The following is a 17,277-nucleotide window of genomic DNA, read 5'->3' as shown; positions in this document are numbered from 1 at the left end:
TCCCAGGGTCCTGGGATGGAGCCCCGCATCAGGCTCTCTGCTCAGCAGGGAGCCTGCTTCCCTTCCTCTCTCTCTGCCTGCCTCTCTGCCTACATGTGATCTCCGTCAAATAAACAAAATCTTAAAAAAAAAAAAAAAAGAAGACAGCGGGAAGTACCGGACGATACCAGCAATCTACTATAACTATTGCTCTGCCTACAAATAAAGCACGAGTCATTTATTAAGTTCACAACATAAAGTTTGTCCCATCATTGGCCCGTTGTTGATGGCAAAAGTATCACTGCCAGGCAAGTGAACCATGTATCCGAAATGTAAACGCATAAACTCTGGGGCCTGGAAGTTCCGTCGCTGAGGTCTCCGCTATGGACTCTTACAAAGGGCTTCCAGGACATTTGTCCAGTCTGTGGCACCGCTTATACAAGCAGGTTATCAATAGGGGACTGACAAATGTAGGGGGCATGCCCACAGAGCACAATACTCACAATCCGTTAAAAAATGATGGACTATTTCCATTTCTAGTCCAAACAGAGTAACAGGAATGGGACTTACCCTCCTCCTGTTTGTAGCAACTCAAAACCAAAAGCCAAACCAAAGCCAAAAAACCCCTGAACTATGAAACGGTGGTTTTCTACACACTGGATATGAGCTAGTGAAGGCCAGCCATCCCTGAGAAATGGGGAGACAAGCTATGGGAGCCCTCGTGTTGCCTCGGCTTGCTGCCATTTCAGTGGAGTTTCTAGGCTGTCGTCCCAGGAGAGGGATTCCCTGAGTTGAGGAGACAGACCTGACCATTCAGGCAGACTGAGGCAACAAGAGTTCACACGACAGAGTATCAGAAAGAAAGGAGGTGCACGGGGACGCCTGGGTGGCTGTTGGTTGAGAGTTTACGACTCTTGATTTCGGCTCAGGTCATGGTCTCAGGGTCCTGGCATCGAGTCCCGTGTCAGGCTCCACACTCAGTGGGAAGGGGGAGTCTGCTTGAGGATTCTCTCCCTCTTGCCCCTTCCTTGGCTCATGTTCTCTCTCTTAATAAATAAATCTTAAAAAAAAAAGAAAGAAAGAAAGGAGATACACATAGAGAGGATTCAGGAGATCTGTAGTGTTCAGCACAGAAATGATCAGCGTGTGTATGTGAGGAGACTACCCGAGGTTGGGACAAGAGCCATCTGCAAGGCTGGAGGGAACAGTGCCAGACTCTCACAGGGCTGGGAACAGTGCCTGTTTCTGTCAGCCAGTTTGGAAAAACCTCAGTTCAGGGGACAGTACTGAGAAAGGTGTTGCCTCAGAAGTGGAGAATCATCAGCTCTACACTAAACTCTGCTTTCAGAGCCACTAAAAAAACCAACCACGGGCGCCTGGGTGACTTGGTTGGTGAATCATCTGCCTCTGGCTCAGGTGAGGATCTCAGGGTCCTGGGATCAAGCCCCGCATGGGACTCTGCTTCTCCCTGTGCCCCTCCCCCTGATTGTGCCTCTCCCTCTCTCTCTCTCAAATAAATAAGACTCTTCAAAAAAATCACCCAAATGAAACATACAGTAAAAGAAACAACAAGGGAATTAAAACAGTCCCCTAGAATATACTTATTTAACACGAAAGAGACAAAATTGAGGAATAGAAGAACAGAAAAGACATAAGACCTATAGAAAACAAAGAGCCAATGGAAGATGTAAACCTACTTTATCAGTAATTAAATACTCCAATCAGAAGTCAGAGATTTGCAGAAGGGATTTAAAACCATGACCCAGGGGGCCCACGCTCACTGTGTACAGCCTTTTCTCTTCGGGCCTGGAAGCCCATGAGACCCTCTTCAGGGACGAGGCAGCCATGGCCAGGGAGGACCTGGTAGCAAGTACCAGCGTGGGTGTCCTGGTGGCAGGAGTGCCATTGGCTCAGGACATATTCAGCCTGAGAGAAACATGAGGCAGAAGCCTAAGATCATTGGGATCCCTATATCCAAGCCCTCCATCTCTGGATATTGCTTGCTGTTTATGCTGTTGTCCTAGGACAATCAAGAATGCAAGAACCCGGGGTGCCTTTAAGGACAATTGAATAACCAAGAAGTGATGAGCCAAGAATCTGCTGGATGTGTGAAAATGAGGTCAAAATTCCCAAAAAGTTCAGTTCACGTCAAGAACCCCATAAGAGAAGAAATGACCTGTGGTCTTATCAAAGAAGGACCTGCCACCCTTCAGATAATAATAGACTTCGGCATGACACTAAGTATATTCTCCTACAAAGGGAAAGGATGCCCAACATGTCATAATTATCATTGACAATCATAAGCTGGTTACAGATGGAGGCCAGAAAGAGTTACTGCAACTAAAGGACAAAGATCATGCTACTAAAGTTGATCCTGTTCCTACAACAGAAGTACCCTTATGTGGTAGAACCGTACCCTAACTCACAGGGTTTGCTTGTTGAACAGGCTCTACTGAAAGCTAAACTGAAAGGAATTGTGGCAGGATCTGATGTCTGTTCAAGGAAGGTACGAGAATGTCTTTGATAAGCTCCAACAACACAGTCTCCCTGTGTTCAAATTTTCAGCTGGCGTGGGTGATGTACTAGAAGAAGTTCTCCCTCAGCCTGGTGTTGATCATCCAATTGTCAGAGTCATGACCAACTTCATGGATTTTGATGAAAATGGGGTGTTCAAAGGACTTAAAGGAGAACTAGTTCATGAATTTAACAAACATGGTGGGTCTTTGAGCAACACAGAACATCTCAAAATCAATTGTTAAAGACAGTAACAACACAGTTCTGCTGGAAGACTCCCAAGGAGGCTTGAGAATGGCAGAAAGATGGGCCAATGTGGAACACATTCTGGAAACTGGATATCAAATGGAGTAGAAGAGGTTTTAGAAAAGTACATGGATGCTTATGATACTGTTTTAATAAAAGATGAATCATTGGAGGTAGCCAACGCTGTCTTACGGAAGATTCTGTAAGCAAGCCTTCTTTGAGTCCTCTTTCTTGTGGATACAACTGATAGAACTGTTTATCCATTCATCTTGCTTAAAAACTCTGATTTGTAATATATTCTTGCCCTTGAAATTTTCCTTTGCATTACCGAATATCTTGATACATTGAACCCACCAACTGGAAGCTTCTCTTTCTTCACCTCTCTCAATACACCCCGACCATATTTTTTGACAGATTAAAAAACAATAACAACAAAAAGAACCTTCAGAGCCAAAATTTGAAAGGTAACTCCTCTAACTTTTCCAAAATGTGTTTTGTAGTTTATGTTATTGCAAAGTTTTTTTTTAAGGTTTTATTTATTGGGGAGAAGCAGAGGGAGAGGGAGCAGACTCCCCACTGAGCAGAGACCCCCGATACAGGGCTTGATCTCAGGACCCTGGAATCATAACTTGAGCCAAAGGCAGAGGCTTAACCCACTGAGCCACCCAGGCACCCTGGAAGATATAATAGTTTTAAAAATATATATGAACCAAGCAACAATGTCCTAACAATCATAAGGAAAACCTGATGGAATTAAAGGGAGAAACAGTTCAACAGTAACAGTTGCAGACTTTAAGATCCTACTTTTGATAGGGATAGAACAAAGAGGCAGAAGATCAACGATAAAGTAAAAGACTTGAACCACAGACCAACTGGACCAGCAAACATCTGTAGAACATTCCACCCAACAAGATCTGAATAAACTCTCTTGCATGCACACACAACATTTTCCACAACAAACCATGTATTAGGCCACTAGAAAACAAAATGAAACACCAAAGCACAGGAAAAATAAAGGTGTTTCAAACATAAAAATACAGGCTGAAATTCATCAACAGCAAGACTCAGACAAGAAATGTTAAGTGAAATCCTTCAGGAAGAGAGAAAATGATACCAGATGGAAACCTGACTATACAACAAAGGGGTCACAAGCACTGGAACCATTTTTCTTGACTCAAATCCCTTTGGAAGATAATTGACTGAACAAAACAAGAACAATGTATTGTAGGGTTCATAACAAATGTAAAAGTAAAATGCAGGACAATAGCATAAAGCAGGCTTTAGCAAACAAGGGCCCATGGGCCAAGTCCAGCCCATCGTCTGTTTCTGTAAATGACACTTTATTACGACACAGGCAAACTCATTCATTTATGTATTGTTCATGGTTGCTTTCACACAGTAACAGTAGAGTTGAGCAACTGTGACAAAGACTGCATGACCCACAAACCCTAAAATATTTACTTGGCCCCTTGACAAAAAGTTTGCTGACCCCAGAAATAAAGTCCCTTGGAAATACTTTATTGTAAAGTCCTTATACTATTTGTGAAGGGGTAGAATATCACTTGAAGGCGAATTGTGATGTGTAAAAGAGGTATAAATCTATAAACCCTAAAGCAACCACTCAAATAACAAAGATGTATAGCTAATAAGCCGACAGAGGAGGTTAAAAAACAAAAAACACTCAAATGATACAAAAGAAGTAGAAAAAGAGGGAGAAAGGAACAAAAAGCAGATGGAACAAATAGAATACTAACAGCAGGATGACAGGCTCAGTCCTAATTATATCAATAATCACATTAAATGTAAATGATCAAGACAGACTGATTAAAAAGCTGAGATTGGGAGGGGCACCTTGGTGCCTCAGTTGGTTAGGCATCTGACTTTGGCTCAGGTCATCATCTCGGGGTCCATGTTGGGCTCCCTGCTCAGTGGGGAGTCTGTTTCTTCCTCTCCCTCTTCTTCTGCACAACCCCTGACTTGTGCTCTTACTCTCTGTCTTAGATGAATAATACATAAAATCTCTTTTTAAAATCAAAATTTGTCAGAATGGTTAAAGAAACAAGACCAACTACATGCCACTTACAAGAAAAAGACTTTATATAGACAGACACAAATAGGTAAAACATTAAAGAACAGGAAAACATACACCATCCTCACACTTGAAAAAGAAAAAAAAAAGCTGGAATCACTATACTAATTAACATAGATTTCAGAGCTAAGAATATTACTAAGGATAAAAAGGTCATTTCTTGGGATATCTGGGTGGGTCAGTCAGTTAAGTATCTGCCTTCTGCTCAGCTCATGATCCCAGGGTCCTAGGATCCAACTGCATGTCAGGCTCCCTGCTCAGCTGGGAGCCTGCTTCTCCCTCTCCCTCTGCCCTCTCCCTCTCCCCCTGCTTATGCTCGCTCTCTCTCTCTGTCTCTCTCTCATCACAAATATATAACATCTTTTTTTTTTTTTTAAAGGTCATTTCTTAGGAGATCAATTCATCAAGAGGGCATAACGTTCCTAAATGTCTCTGTACCTAATAGCAGGGCTTCAAAATATGTGAAGCAAAGCCTGATAGACCTACAAGGAGATAGGGACAAATCCACAGCTAGAGTCAGAGGTTTCAATACCTTTCTCTCACTAATTGCCAAGTAAGCAGAAAATCAGCAAGGACATTGTATTCATTTTCTGGAGCTGCTGTAACAGACTGGGTGACTTGAACAACAGGAATGTACTGCCTCCCGGCTTTGGAGGCCAGAATTTCGGGATCCGGGTGTCAGCAGGCTTGGTTCCCTCTCAGGTGGTGAGGGATAATCTGTTCCATGCTCTCTTCTGGCCTCTGGTGGCCTCAGGCATTCACTGATGGCTGTCTTCTCCTAACCATCTATGGATGGATGGCCGTCTTTTCCCTGCATGTGTCTTTCTGTCCAAACTCCCCCTTTTATAAAGACTCACTTATATGGGATCAGGGCCCACCCTAATGACCTCATCTAAACTTGATCGTCTGCAAAGACCCATTTCCAAATAAGGTTGCATTTACAATGGGAGTCAAGACTTCAACACCTTTTGGGAGGGGTGGAGACGGAAACACAGCTTAACCCTAGTGGATACAGTAAACTTGAACAACACTAGAACCTACTTGACCTGATGGACAGTTATAGGATACTTCCCCTAACAAAAGCAGAAGACACATTGCTCTCAAGTGCACACAGAACATTTACCAAGACAGAACATCTTCTGGACCATAAGATATACACCCATCAATTTAGAAGGAGACAAGTTGTACAAGTCTGACTACGGTGGACTTAAATTAGAAATTAGTGACAGAAAGATCCCTGGAAAATCCCCAAATATTTACAAAGAAAATAACAGACTGCTGAATAGATCGTGGATGTGAAAGAAGAAACCAAAAGGGATATAGAAAGTGTTCTGAACCACACACCAGAACGTGAGCGATGCTGCTGGAGCAATACTTGGGACATATTTAATATTTATAGCACTAAGTGCCAGTCCCGAAATAGAAAAGCCTCAATGTGCACTTCAGGAAACTAGCAAAACAAGAGCAAATTAAATCCAAAGCAAGCAGAAGAAAGGAAATGACGAAGATCAGAGCAGAAGGCAATAGACAGAAAACAGCAAAGAAAATCAATAAAAACAAGGTATTTGAGTACATCCATGTAACTGATAAAGCTCTAGACAGACCGATGAGGAACAAGACAGAAGAGACACAAATTGCCAACACCGGGGTGTCATCAAAGCCACGCAAATTACAACAGGACACCACTACACACCTGTTAGTACGGTCAAAGTCTGGGACACGGACAAGACCAGACACTGGTGAGGATCTGAGCAGCAGAAACTCTGCTCGTTCATTGTTGGTGGGAATGCAAAATGGTGCAGCCACTGTGGAGGACAGTGGCGGTTTCCTACAAAACGAAACATACTCTTTCTATATACCAGCAATCACAGTCCTTGGTACTCACCCAAAGGAGCTGAAAACGTACGTCCACACCGAAACCTGCACACGGATGCCGAAAGCAGCCTTATGCATAACTGCCCAAACTCGGAAGCAACCAAGATTTCCTTTAAGTAGGTGAACGGATGGACTAACTGTGGTCCAACCCAGGCCACGGAATATTATACAGCGCTAAAAAGTGAGCTGTATCGCATCATGAAAAGACATGGAGGAAACTTAAATGCACGGTGCTAAGTGAAAGAAGCCATCATACTGTATGATTCCAACTGTACGACATTCTGGAGAAGGCAAAACTGTAGGAGACAGGGAAAGGATCAGTGGTTGCGAGTGGGGAGGGAGGAGTGAAGGAACAGAGCACAGAGGACTTTTAGGGCCGCAAAATTACTGTGCATGGTGCTGTCTTACGGCATTACACCATTGTCCAAACCCATAGATTATATAACACCAAGAGTGAACTTGATTAAAACTACGGACTTTGGGGGCGCCTAGGTGGCTCAGTGGGTTAAGCCTCTGCCTTCGGCTTGGGTCATGATCTCAGGGTCCTGGGATCGAGTCCCGCATCGGGCTCTCTGCTCAGCGAGGGGCCTGCTTCCCCCTCTCTCTCTCTGCCTGCCTCTCTGCCTACTTGTGATCTCTCTCTCTCTGTCTAATAAAGAAATAAAATCTTTAAAAAAAAAAAAACTACGGACTTTGAGTGACATCATGTGTCCATGTGGTTTCACCAGCTGAAACCACGTACTGTTCTGGTGGGGTCCTCATTCGCGGGGAAGGTTATGTGTGTGTGTATGGGCCGAAGGTATAAGGGAAACCTCTACACCTTCTACTCAATGTCTTTAAATGTATTTTTAACTTTTTAAAGATTTTATTTATTTGAAAGAGAACAAGCAGGGGCAGGGGCAGCGGGAGAAGCAGATTCTCTGCTGAGCAGAGAGCCCCAACACGGGGCTGGATCCCAGGACCCTCAGATCGTGACCTGAGCTGAAGGCAGATGCTCAACCCACTGAGCCACCCAGGTATCCCTTTAAATTATCTGTCTATCTCTCTATTTATAGCAAGCTCCATGCCCAGTGTGAGGCTTGAACTTACAACCCTGTGATCAGTTGTCACTGCTCCACCAACTAGGCACTCCTCTTCCTTCCACTCGGTTTTGTTGTGAGCCTAAAACTCTAAAAACAGAATCTATTTCTTTTAAAAGTCAATTTTTAAATGTGTGTGCAGGGGGAGATGTGTCTCCATGAGCCACAGCCAGCAGTCTCCCCACTACCCTCTTTTAGCGGCTCACCAGCAGCTGTGCTGTCATCCCCATCGCCATCCTCTTTCAATGATTCACCTGCTCCCAATGATTATAATCTTTTTTTTTCCTTGATTTTTTAAAACATAAATCTCTACGTGGGACTCCAACTCACAACCCCAAGATCTAAGAATTGTATGCTCTACCAACTGAGCCAGCCCGGCACAACCCTGCCCCCGCCCCAATGCTTCTAATCTTAAATGTCGCCTGCAACTTGCTCCCCATCTCTTGGCCCGCCTCCATAAAGCCACGAACACATGACTGCTGGCAGGGAACTATGGCCAGGGGGACGCAGCCAGCACCGCAGGGTGAGCGCGTACTCCCCGGACACTGAAAGACCTCGAAATCTCAGCAAAGCAATTTCCTGCTACTCGCAAAGAACCTACAAGATCCCAGGAAGCAGGAGAGAGTCACAGCCTCTTTGGACCTCACCCAGCCCCGGCCTACCCAGCTTGGGGGCACAGTACTTCCCTCTGAGGTCCAGAGCTGCCTCCCTGGTAAGACGTGATGGCCCAGCTCTGCGACTCCTCGATGTTGCCCCAAAACCACAGACCAAAAATACACTAGTCCAGGGTCCTAGACTCATTTTCGACTGCTGTAGAACACGTTACCACGAATGCAGACGTCGACAGCCACACAAGGTTATGATCTCACAGTTTCCATGGGTCATGAGGCCGGCCACGTTTTATCTGGGTTCGCTCTCAGGGCCTCAGCCTGCAATCCAGGTCAGGCTGCGGCCTTCTCTGAGGTTCAGGGTTGCTGCCCGAACTCAGCTCCTCTTGGCTGGAGTTCTTGGCTCTATAGACCACTCTCAATCCCAGCCACGCGGCTCCCTCCACGGGGGCCATCCTCTGGTTTCACTTTCTCGAGGAGGGCTCGCCTGATTAGGTCAGGACCACCTGATCCCTCCTGTGATTAAACTCAAAGTCAATTTATTAGCGATCTTGTTACAGGAGAGATGTCCCCCACTCCCGCCCCCACCACCCGCCATATCTGCAGGTTCTACCCACACCCGAGGGGATTGTGTGTGTGCACAGCAGAGGGTAGGAATCCTGGCAGCCATCCTAGGGCTCTGCCTATCATGCAGAAAGGCCCACAGGACTGAAAACCAATCACTGCAAACAACTGCCACCAAAAAAAGAAAGGAAGGAAACGGACACCGCGCAGAGATTCTGAAAGCAAGCCCTGAAAAAGACTCTCCAGAGGCGAGTGCTGTGGACTTTGTGCCCAGGTTATTGCCAGCGCTCAGACCCAAGAGCAGCAGAAAATGGAAGGAGTTCTGCTAAACCGCCCAGCCCAGCCAATCATCCACGAACCGCCCCAAGAGGAAGCAGGGCGCTGTACTGTCCTGTCCCACATGGCTGCTGGGACAAATTACCCCACAGCTCAGCGGCTTCCACCAACACGAATCTGTTATGGTAACAGTTCAAAAGGTCAGAATTCCAGAGCCAGTGGGTCTGGGCTGAGGTCAAGGTGACGGGCAGCGCTGGCGATGCTGCAAGCTCTTGGCACAACCCGCTTCCACATCTCCTGCCGCTTCTTAAGGGTGGCTGGGATTCCACCCATGGCTCATGCCCGCGTCGCTCCTGTCTCTGCTTCTGCAGCCGCATCGCCTCCCCCTCTTCTGTGGTAGAACCTTCTGCCTCCCTCTCACCAGTACCTTTGTGATCGATGGGTTCATTTTGAGGCAAAATACGGTTAAGTCCCTCCTTTCTCACGAACCTGTTAGGTTGTCATCTGAACGGTGAGGTTGTACGATGAGCTCTTCTCCACGCCCGATGGATCCCACACTCCCTCCTGAGCCAGAACGTTCTATCCTTCCTGCCTTCACAGGATCCCCCTAGGTATGGAACCTGCTATTCCCATGACTCCAAGATGTCCTAAAACGTTTATTTCTATTTCCCTGGGGATGTGCTGTGGTGGGGGCAGGTAGTTGGAAGTGGGGTGAATCCTGTGCAGCCCCTTCCTAACTCGCTCCACTGTTTTTCGGGTTCCGAAGCCCAAGATATCTACATGGCAATCACAACGGAACAGGGGGAATCACCTGCCCTCAATGGAATCCTGAAACGAAGTTTTTAGTTTTGGCTTTTCTACGTGATAAAGTAGAGGCCACACAACTTCGAAGAGAAAATGCCCTTTAGCTCAGACTTGCTATTTCCACGCAAGAACGTCTGTGCTCAAGGTCTGCGGACCCGGTGTAATGGGTCACTGGAAGGTTCTCCCGTTGTTACGCCCATGGCCACGGCTCTCCCGGGAGACTCGGCTGCGTCTCCTTGATGACAGCAAAGTGAAGAAGCGTCTTCCTCCCTTAAGCAAACTTTGATTAGCACGACAGGGCTGGCTCTTCCTGGATTTGGTGACCTGGTCACCACGGGTGACCACAGGGTATGGCTCTTCCTGGTTCTTTCTGACCATTAGAGGTGCTACGAGGAGCAGCAGGAGGCCAGGCAGCAGGGGGACGCGGGGAAGCATCCCGGTCATCCTCGCTCGATCTGGCGAAACTGCGGAGAAGGCCCTGCTGCCCATCCGGTACGCGATTGGAAAAAGCACTGGCCCGTGTCCTCGCGTTCACTCACATCCTGGGACAGGCGTCTTCCACTGCTGTTCTGTCTGAGCTCCTGAAACTGCAGCCTTCCTCCTCCAGGGGGAAATACAACACCCTCCTCGGCCGCGGTTTTGCTGTGTTTTCTCCGCTCCAGACGGGGAAGTTCTCTCCCGCGCTTGTGATGCTCCGTACAGGGGCTGAATGTGTTCTGTTGCTTCTCAAAAATCTTTTAATATTTTTATTTATTCTCCCTTGCTCCTGGGGCTACCGACAAGCATGAGCAACTGTCAAAACAGACACTTTCTTACCTCTGGACAAGCGGGAGTGTCTAAAGGGGCTTCTGTCATGCTCATTTCTAGGTGTGGCAGGTGTCCTGCTCGCACCCGAAAAAAATGTGTCGTTCACTCAAAACAGGATACTGTTACAGTTCAAGAGCTTTGGCTTAAAAAAAAAAACAGCGAAAGCAGAGGCAAACTTTTTCTAGGCCATTCCTTTTGCTAGCAGGTTCCTCTTCCAAGTCCTTCTGCTGCTGCTTTCCTCTGAAGATGCCCCTGCCCCAATCAAAAAGCAATCACAGGTGTCTCGTGTACCCCTGTACTATTTGACATGCCCCAGATGGCCACTTGGTGGCGCCAAAAGGTCCACTCTCTTCCGCCTGTTGAGGTGGGTACTGACATAGGGAACTTTTTTGAGTAAAGGGAGGGGCCCGAAGCCAGAAGGGGAATACCCAGACCAGAAGGGCAGCTGATCCTTGCCTCGATGGCCATTTGATAATTGCCATTTTATTCAGATGGAGAAAGGGTGGGGATCGAGAAACGATTTGAGGCGCACCTGGGTGGCTCCGTAGGCTAAGGGTCTGCCTTTGGTTCAGGTCATGATCCTGGGGCCCTGGGATTGAGCCCTGCATCTCGCTCCTTGCTCAGCAGGGAGTCGGCTTCTTCCTGCCCCTCCCCCTGCTCCTACTTGTACTCTCTTTCTCTCTCCCTCCCTCTCACTCTCAAATACATAAATAAAATCTTACAAAACAAATAAATAAAAATGATTTAGTTATCCTGGGCACTGCCTGGGGAGAGACGCATGCACACATTTGTGTGTCCAAGTCATCGCCACAGGGCCCCTACAGACATTTTATTTCCAAAGTCGGTCATCTTTGTCCACTAAGCATGAAGGGACTCAGGCATTTCAGACCAGGCTATAAAGGAACTTTGAAAAGCTACAAAAGCAAATCAAAACTACAGTCAGGGGCTGCCTGGGTGGCTCAGTGGGTTAAGCCTCTGCCTTCAGCTCAGGTCATGATCTCAGGGTCCTGGGATCGAGTCCCACATCGGGCTCTCTGCTAGGCAGGGAGCCTGCTTCCTCCCCTCTCTCTCTCTCTCTCTCTCTCTCTCTCTACTTGTGATCTCTCTCTGTCAAATAAATAAAATCTTAAAAAAAAAAAAACTACAGTCAGGTACCATTCTTCCATCCAACTGGAAAAAAACTGGGTACAGACAGTGCTGGTGGGGACTGGAGAACCAAGCTCTCTCCCACGTTGTAGGGAGAATCTAAATTGGAGCCCTATCTGTGGAGGACAGTTTGGCAAAAGGAGCCAAATCACAAACCTGTATTCCATTTCTTAGGAATGCACCCTACCTACGAATATGTTTGCACATGTGAAGGTTACACGGGCGCACGGTTTTTTCTAAGACTGGAAAAAACACTTAAATAATAGGAAGCATGAAATTAGGAACATCCACATAATGGAACACTGTGCAGTAGCAAAGAGGGAGAAGTCCGGGGAAGCCCCACCCAAAACCAGGGCCCAGGTCCCCAGTTTGTTCACCCCTAGTGAGGCCCTCCAGCCGTCAGTAATGGCTTGCTCCAGCTCCTCCCAGGTGACCATGGTGACTTCTTCTCCAACAGGCATCAAACTCATCTTCCGGCCTACGAGGTCCTGACGGTGACAGACAACATGCAGGCAGACACACACACAAACACCCCAAGTTTAATCCCAGAAAGCTTTAGGAACAGAACTGAGCTAACAGAATCCACAGCCCTAGTCCCAAGGCAACATCACTGTCCTTCAAGTGACCAGTGAGTCCTGGGCAGCCAGTTCCCTGTCCCCTGAGGACCTCTGGGGGAACGCTGGGCTGGGATGGGAAGGATTTTCCCCCCATCCAGGGGCAGCACCCACAGGGGCAGAGGGCCTCATCCTATTTCGGAGGGACACAGACATCTGGGGTGGGAGCCTGGACATCCTCCCCTACTCCCCCTTGAGGGCCCTTTGTCACAGAACTCGCCCATATTACCAGGAATTCATCCCGTTCTCTGACTATCTTCTCTAGAGCATCGATTCGCTGGATGGCTGTCTGGAAGAAGAGTTCAGAGATGGAGGATCAAATCAGCCCCTCCTGTGGACCCTACACGCACGCACACGTGCATAGATACGCATGTGCGCACACGCACATGCGTACACGCATACATGCACTCCTAGAAAAGAAAGGAGGTGTGTGGATCTTACAGGAGAGGCGGGTAGAGACAGGACCACTGAGTCAGCTAAATCGTTTTCTTTCCAGCCACCAAGAGACAGGCAAGTGAGGTGTGGCGGTCCTGGGGGACACTGTGCCAAGAGCAAATGCAAGCACAGGGGTGGGAACCTTTGGTCCTGGATTCACTTCTCCTCCCCTCGAACAGAACATTCCCGCACTGCAGAATGATGCTGACTTTGCCCCTCAAGGACAAAAATGGTCCGGCGCTTCAAGGCGTCTGAATGGCTGTGTGGTTTGAAGAGAAAAGTGTCCCCAAAGAACCGAAACAAATTGCTAAAACTTAAGTTGTTCTTTATGACCCTTGCAAAGCTCCAGAATGTAGGAATCTAAAGGTGAAACAAGCCTTTGGTCTGAAAAAAACATCTAAAAGCCCCAAAACACCACATTTCAAAAAGAAAAGCTTTCCAGAGCAACGGTGAGTCCCGCTTGGGCCTCAGGCCTGGAATGAGGGGCAGAATGGGGTCAGGGGCCCTGAGGCCTCCCTGAGCCTCTCGCTGGGCGTCTTCTAACTGCCCCTCCTCCTCCTTCCAGCGCTAAGTCCCTGGGCGGCTTCCGGAGGGCCTGAAATAGGAGCACTGCCTAGTACTCTGGGCCCCTACTATCCATCTGAGGGGGATTCTAGATCTTTCTCTGAGAGAACAAAGATCCGAGTGAAGGTGTGGCTGCCAAGCACCTGCTGGTGTGACCGCAGAGCTCTCTCCATCCCAGCCCGCTCTCCTGGGCTCAGCTCTTTCAACACCCACCACCCCACTCCTTTATTCTTGTTTAAAGGAAATCCGCTCGAAGAATATTCTGAGAAGTTGTCAGCTCCCTCTCTTCCCCCCATCCCCGACCCGGTTCGGATCCGTGGGGGTCTGAGAAGGGGCAGTGGCGTGGCGAGGGACAGGCCCTGCATGGGAAGGGACGACTCCGCGATCCTCGAGGTGGGGTCCCCGCCGTCCTCACCGCTGGGAGCTTCTCCGCCTTTTCCTGGGCTTCTTTGAGGGTTTTCACGTCCTCCACGACGTCGCGCAGCAGCTCCATGGCCTGCAAGGTGGGGGCGCGGCGGTTCGGAGGACCGCCCGCCCGCGCCTCCCTTCCAGCCCCGGAGCCGACGGTGGGCCCCGGCCCCCCAAGCCCCGCCCCAAGCCCCGCCCCAAGCCCCGCCCCGCGCCGCGCTCACCTGGGAGACCTGGGAGACCTGGGAGACCGTGGCCCGCTCGCCCTTCGCGATTCTCAACGACCCTGCTCGTGCCCTGGCCGGCGTCGGCTGGGCCGTCTCCTCCTCCAGCCAGTCCCGGGCGTCCAGCTCGCTGATGGGAGCCGTAAGGTGCTGCACGTGGCTCACGATGCCCTGCACCTGGCTCGTGACGGTCTTGAGCTTCCTGCTGAGGTCCTGGACCTGCCCGCCCAGGCCCTTCACCTGGCTCTCGAGCGTCGCCGCGGCCGTCGGTGGCTCCGTCGGTGGCTTGGTCAGGCCGCCGCGCGGCTTCTCTTTGGACGCAGCCAGCTGCCGGGCGCTGAGCGCGGCCTGCGGGAGCTCCAAGGTGCGGCTCGTCTCCGGCGACGGCAACGGCAACGGCGACTGGAAGTCGATGCGCACCTCCTGCAGGTTGAGGCTCCGGAGCATGGCCACGATGAGCGTGTGCAGGGCCGTGAAGTTGACGGCGCCCACCTCCGGGGTGCCGATGGCCAAGTCCGCCAGCTCCCGGAGGGAGACCATGGTGGTGGCCGCCGTCGCGGGCTGCATCGTGCGCCCTCTCAGCAGCGGTCCGCGCCCTCGGCTGGCCAGGCGGCCATGTCCCCCTCACTGCCCACTGCGCCCCCGGGGGCTGTCCAGGGCATCAGTCACTGGAGGACGGAGGCGAAGCGCCTGGCCGCCGGGCTTCCCACCCTCCGCTCCTGGGGACCCGCGCCCGCCTCACCAGCGGGGTCCGGACAGCCGCCAACCCTCCAACCCTCCGCGGTCCAGTCGTCCGCTCTCCCAGCTACACCCTCCCCTTGCGCCGGCTGCGGCCAGCGGACGTTTGGAACCGAACCGACGGCCCCGTTCACTGCCCCGTGGTGCGGGGCCCCGCGCACGCGAGGGTTCTGACACCGTCCAGCGGGCACCCCGCCATGCGGGACCCGCCCATATGCGAAGTCACACACCCTCTCCCAACTTGCAAGGGGATCCTATCTTATCCGGGTCTGGGGAAGCCTTGGGCATACCCCAAGGCACCACTGTTACTATAAGTAAACGTTCCCAAAGGGGCTATGAGGCTGTGTCAAGGGACTGCTATGGGAACTCAGCAGTTTGGGAAGGGAAGGGGGGGCTCACCTAAGTTGCAGCCCTCACTTAACCTAGGAAGGTCTCCCATGCACTCAGCCATTAAGAACGGACAGATTTAAGGCACACCATGTGTGTCCTTAGCTCGTTCTATTACTCAGGGCAGTGGCACATGTCTTAAGGGATGCAGTCCTGAGATCTTGGCTTTTTGGGGACAGCTCTCCTCTCATTTTGCTTCATCAGAAAGGAGGGTAACTTGGAAAAGACCACTCGCCATCCAGGCAGCTCCAATCAGCCACCACATGACAGACCTTCACTGAGCCACCCTGGCCTAGTTTATCTCGAAACAGACTCATCTGGTCAAGTGCCAGCATTTCAGCCCGTCACAAGCCAGGATTAGACAGGACTAGAGGAATCTGGTGCTCTCAGCAACTGGGGCTTGACTTCCCCACACCAGGTTTTTCCAGAAAATGTGAAATGTCAGTGTTTACATTCAGGAAAGCTAAGGAAAACCTGAGCACAAGTCCTTACCGTGGACTCCTATTTTAACTACTTCTCAAATTCAAATTTTTAGTCTGAGCTGGTAAAATGTAACTGAAACCCTTCACGCCTCTCTTCCCCAGGTGTTGCCTGGGAGTGGAGTTAAATACCAGTCTAGAACCTACAGGAAGGTTAACACCCAAGGATTCTTTTTCACCGTCATAGCCCCAGCACCTGACACTCAGTGGGGGCCTCCCGCTTCCTGAAACCATCAAAAGAACAAATTGTTAGCAGCCTTGTGCATTTATGTTTTCACCCTATAAAACAGAAGTCTGGGTCACCAAATTAAAGCCTTGTGATGGGGCTTCCCCTGTCCTAGAGGGTGTGGAACGTGAGCTTCTCAATTCTAAGCTGTGACTTTCCAGAAGGATGTTACCCCTGCTACCACTGGCCAGAATCTCGGCTCCCTGAGTCCTCATGATTTCATCTGCAGATCCCTGAGACTTGGCATCATGCCAGACACAGGTTAGGACCCACTAAATGCCCATGGAAGGGCTGTATATGAATATATTCTAATTCTAATCCCAGGAAATATATTCTATGAAGTAAGTACATATAAACACCTCTGTTCTTACAGACATAGGAAAATAAACACCAACTGGATGTATACATGGAATTTTGGAGTTGAAAAGATCTCCCTCAGCTGTCAGTTCCAAACCTCCCTTTTTAGATCTGATGAGACCCAGAAAGGACTAGTCATCTGCAGGGTCTTACAAATAAGAACCAGATCTCCTGAGTAACAGTCCACAGCTCCGCCTCCCCCACCATGCTGCTGATAATTGAGTTCTTGCTCCAAATTCCCCTACTTGGACTATTAACAGAAGGCAACTTGTGTGCTTGAAAAAGCTAACGTGCTTGAAGTCTTGATTGTGGCTTGGGAACTTTTCAAGTCATTAGGAAAGGGATAAAAATGTCAAGGAAATGTCCCTGCAGAGAAAGACAATTGTACAAAGAAGCGGATTGTCCTTTACTATCCCTCAGGAACAGAACCAATTCCAGCTCATTGCCCAACAGACAGATTCTGTCCTTCCCATTACATTCAGTCCTGCCCAGAGCAGGCTGAAGGTCTAAAAGACCTCCCTGACAGATGTGTTACAATATAGAGTAATTTTAATTGCTGGGTAGGAAGACCATGAGCAGTCCTGAGAAATGCCATCCACACTGTCATCTATCACACAAGAAAAGTATAATTTGTTCTGTTTTTTTTTAAATTTAGATTTATGGGGTGCCTGGGTGGCTCAGTAGGGTTAGGGCCTCTGCCTTCGGCTCAGGTCGTGATCTCAGGGTCCTGGGATCAAGCCCCGCATCAGGCTCTCTGGTCAGCAGGGAGCCTGCTTCCCCTGCCCCCTCCTACTTGTGATCTCTGTCAAATAAATAGATAAAATCTTTAAAAAGAAAATTTAGATTTCTAAATCCATT

General features: G+C 49.2%; 1 protein-coding gene and 1 pseudogene across 24 annotated transcripts in view; one reads left to right on the top strand and one right to left on the bottom strand.

The window, feature by feature from the left end:
* QRICH2 (glutamine rich 2) overlaps positions 1-15,693 on the bottom strand; it is a 33,155-nt gene extending 17,462 nt beyond the window's left edge. For 11 of the 24 annotated variants that reach the window (XM_047707336.1, XM_047707340.1, XM_047707338.1 and 8 more), the window contains exons 1-4: positions 14,242-15,692; positions 14,016-14,096; positions 12,831-12,890; positions 12,365-12,475 (exon numbers count right to left, since the gene is read on the bottom strand). In XM_047707336.1, coding sequence (XP_047563292.1) covers positions 12,365-12,475; positions 12,831-12,890; positions 14,016-14,096; positions 14,242-14,799 — 810 coding nt within the window. In that variant the 5' untranslated portion in view covers positions 14,800-15,692. Of the gene's footprint in view, positions 1-12,364; positions 12,476-12,830; positions 12,891-14,015; positions 14,097-14,232 lie in introns of all 24 variants that reach the window. The other 13 variants (XM_047707350.1, XM_047707351.1, XM_047707352.1 and 10 more) reach the window with 7 other exon arrangements.
* LOC125087234 (cytosolic 5'-nucleotidase 3A-like) lies at positions 1,743-3,051 on the top strand (annotated as a pseudogene).
* Positions 15,694-17,277: the final 1,584 nt, after the last annotated feature.

Source organism: Lutra lutra, chromosome 16, assembly GCF_902655055.1.
Source record: "Lutra lutra chromosome 16, mLutLut1.2, whole genome shotgun sequence".
Classification (NCBI taxonomy): Eukaryota; Metazoa; Chordata; class Mammalia; order Carnivora; family Mustelidae; genus Lutra; species Lutra lutra.
The sequence above is the reverse complement of the archived record's forward strand: the minus strand, read 5'-3'. Positions and strand labels throughout refer to the sequence as shown.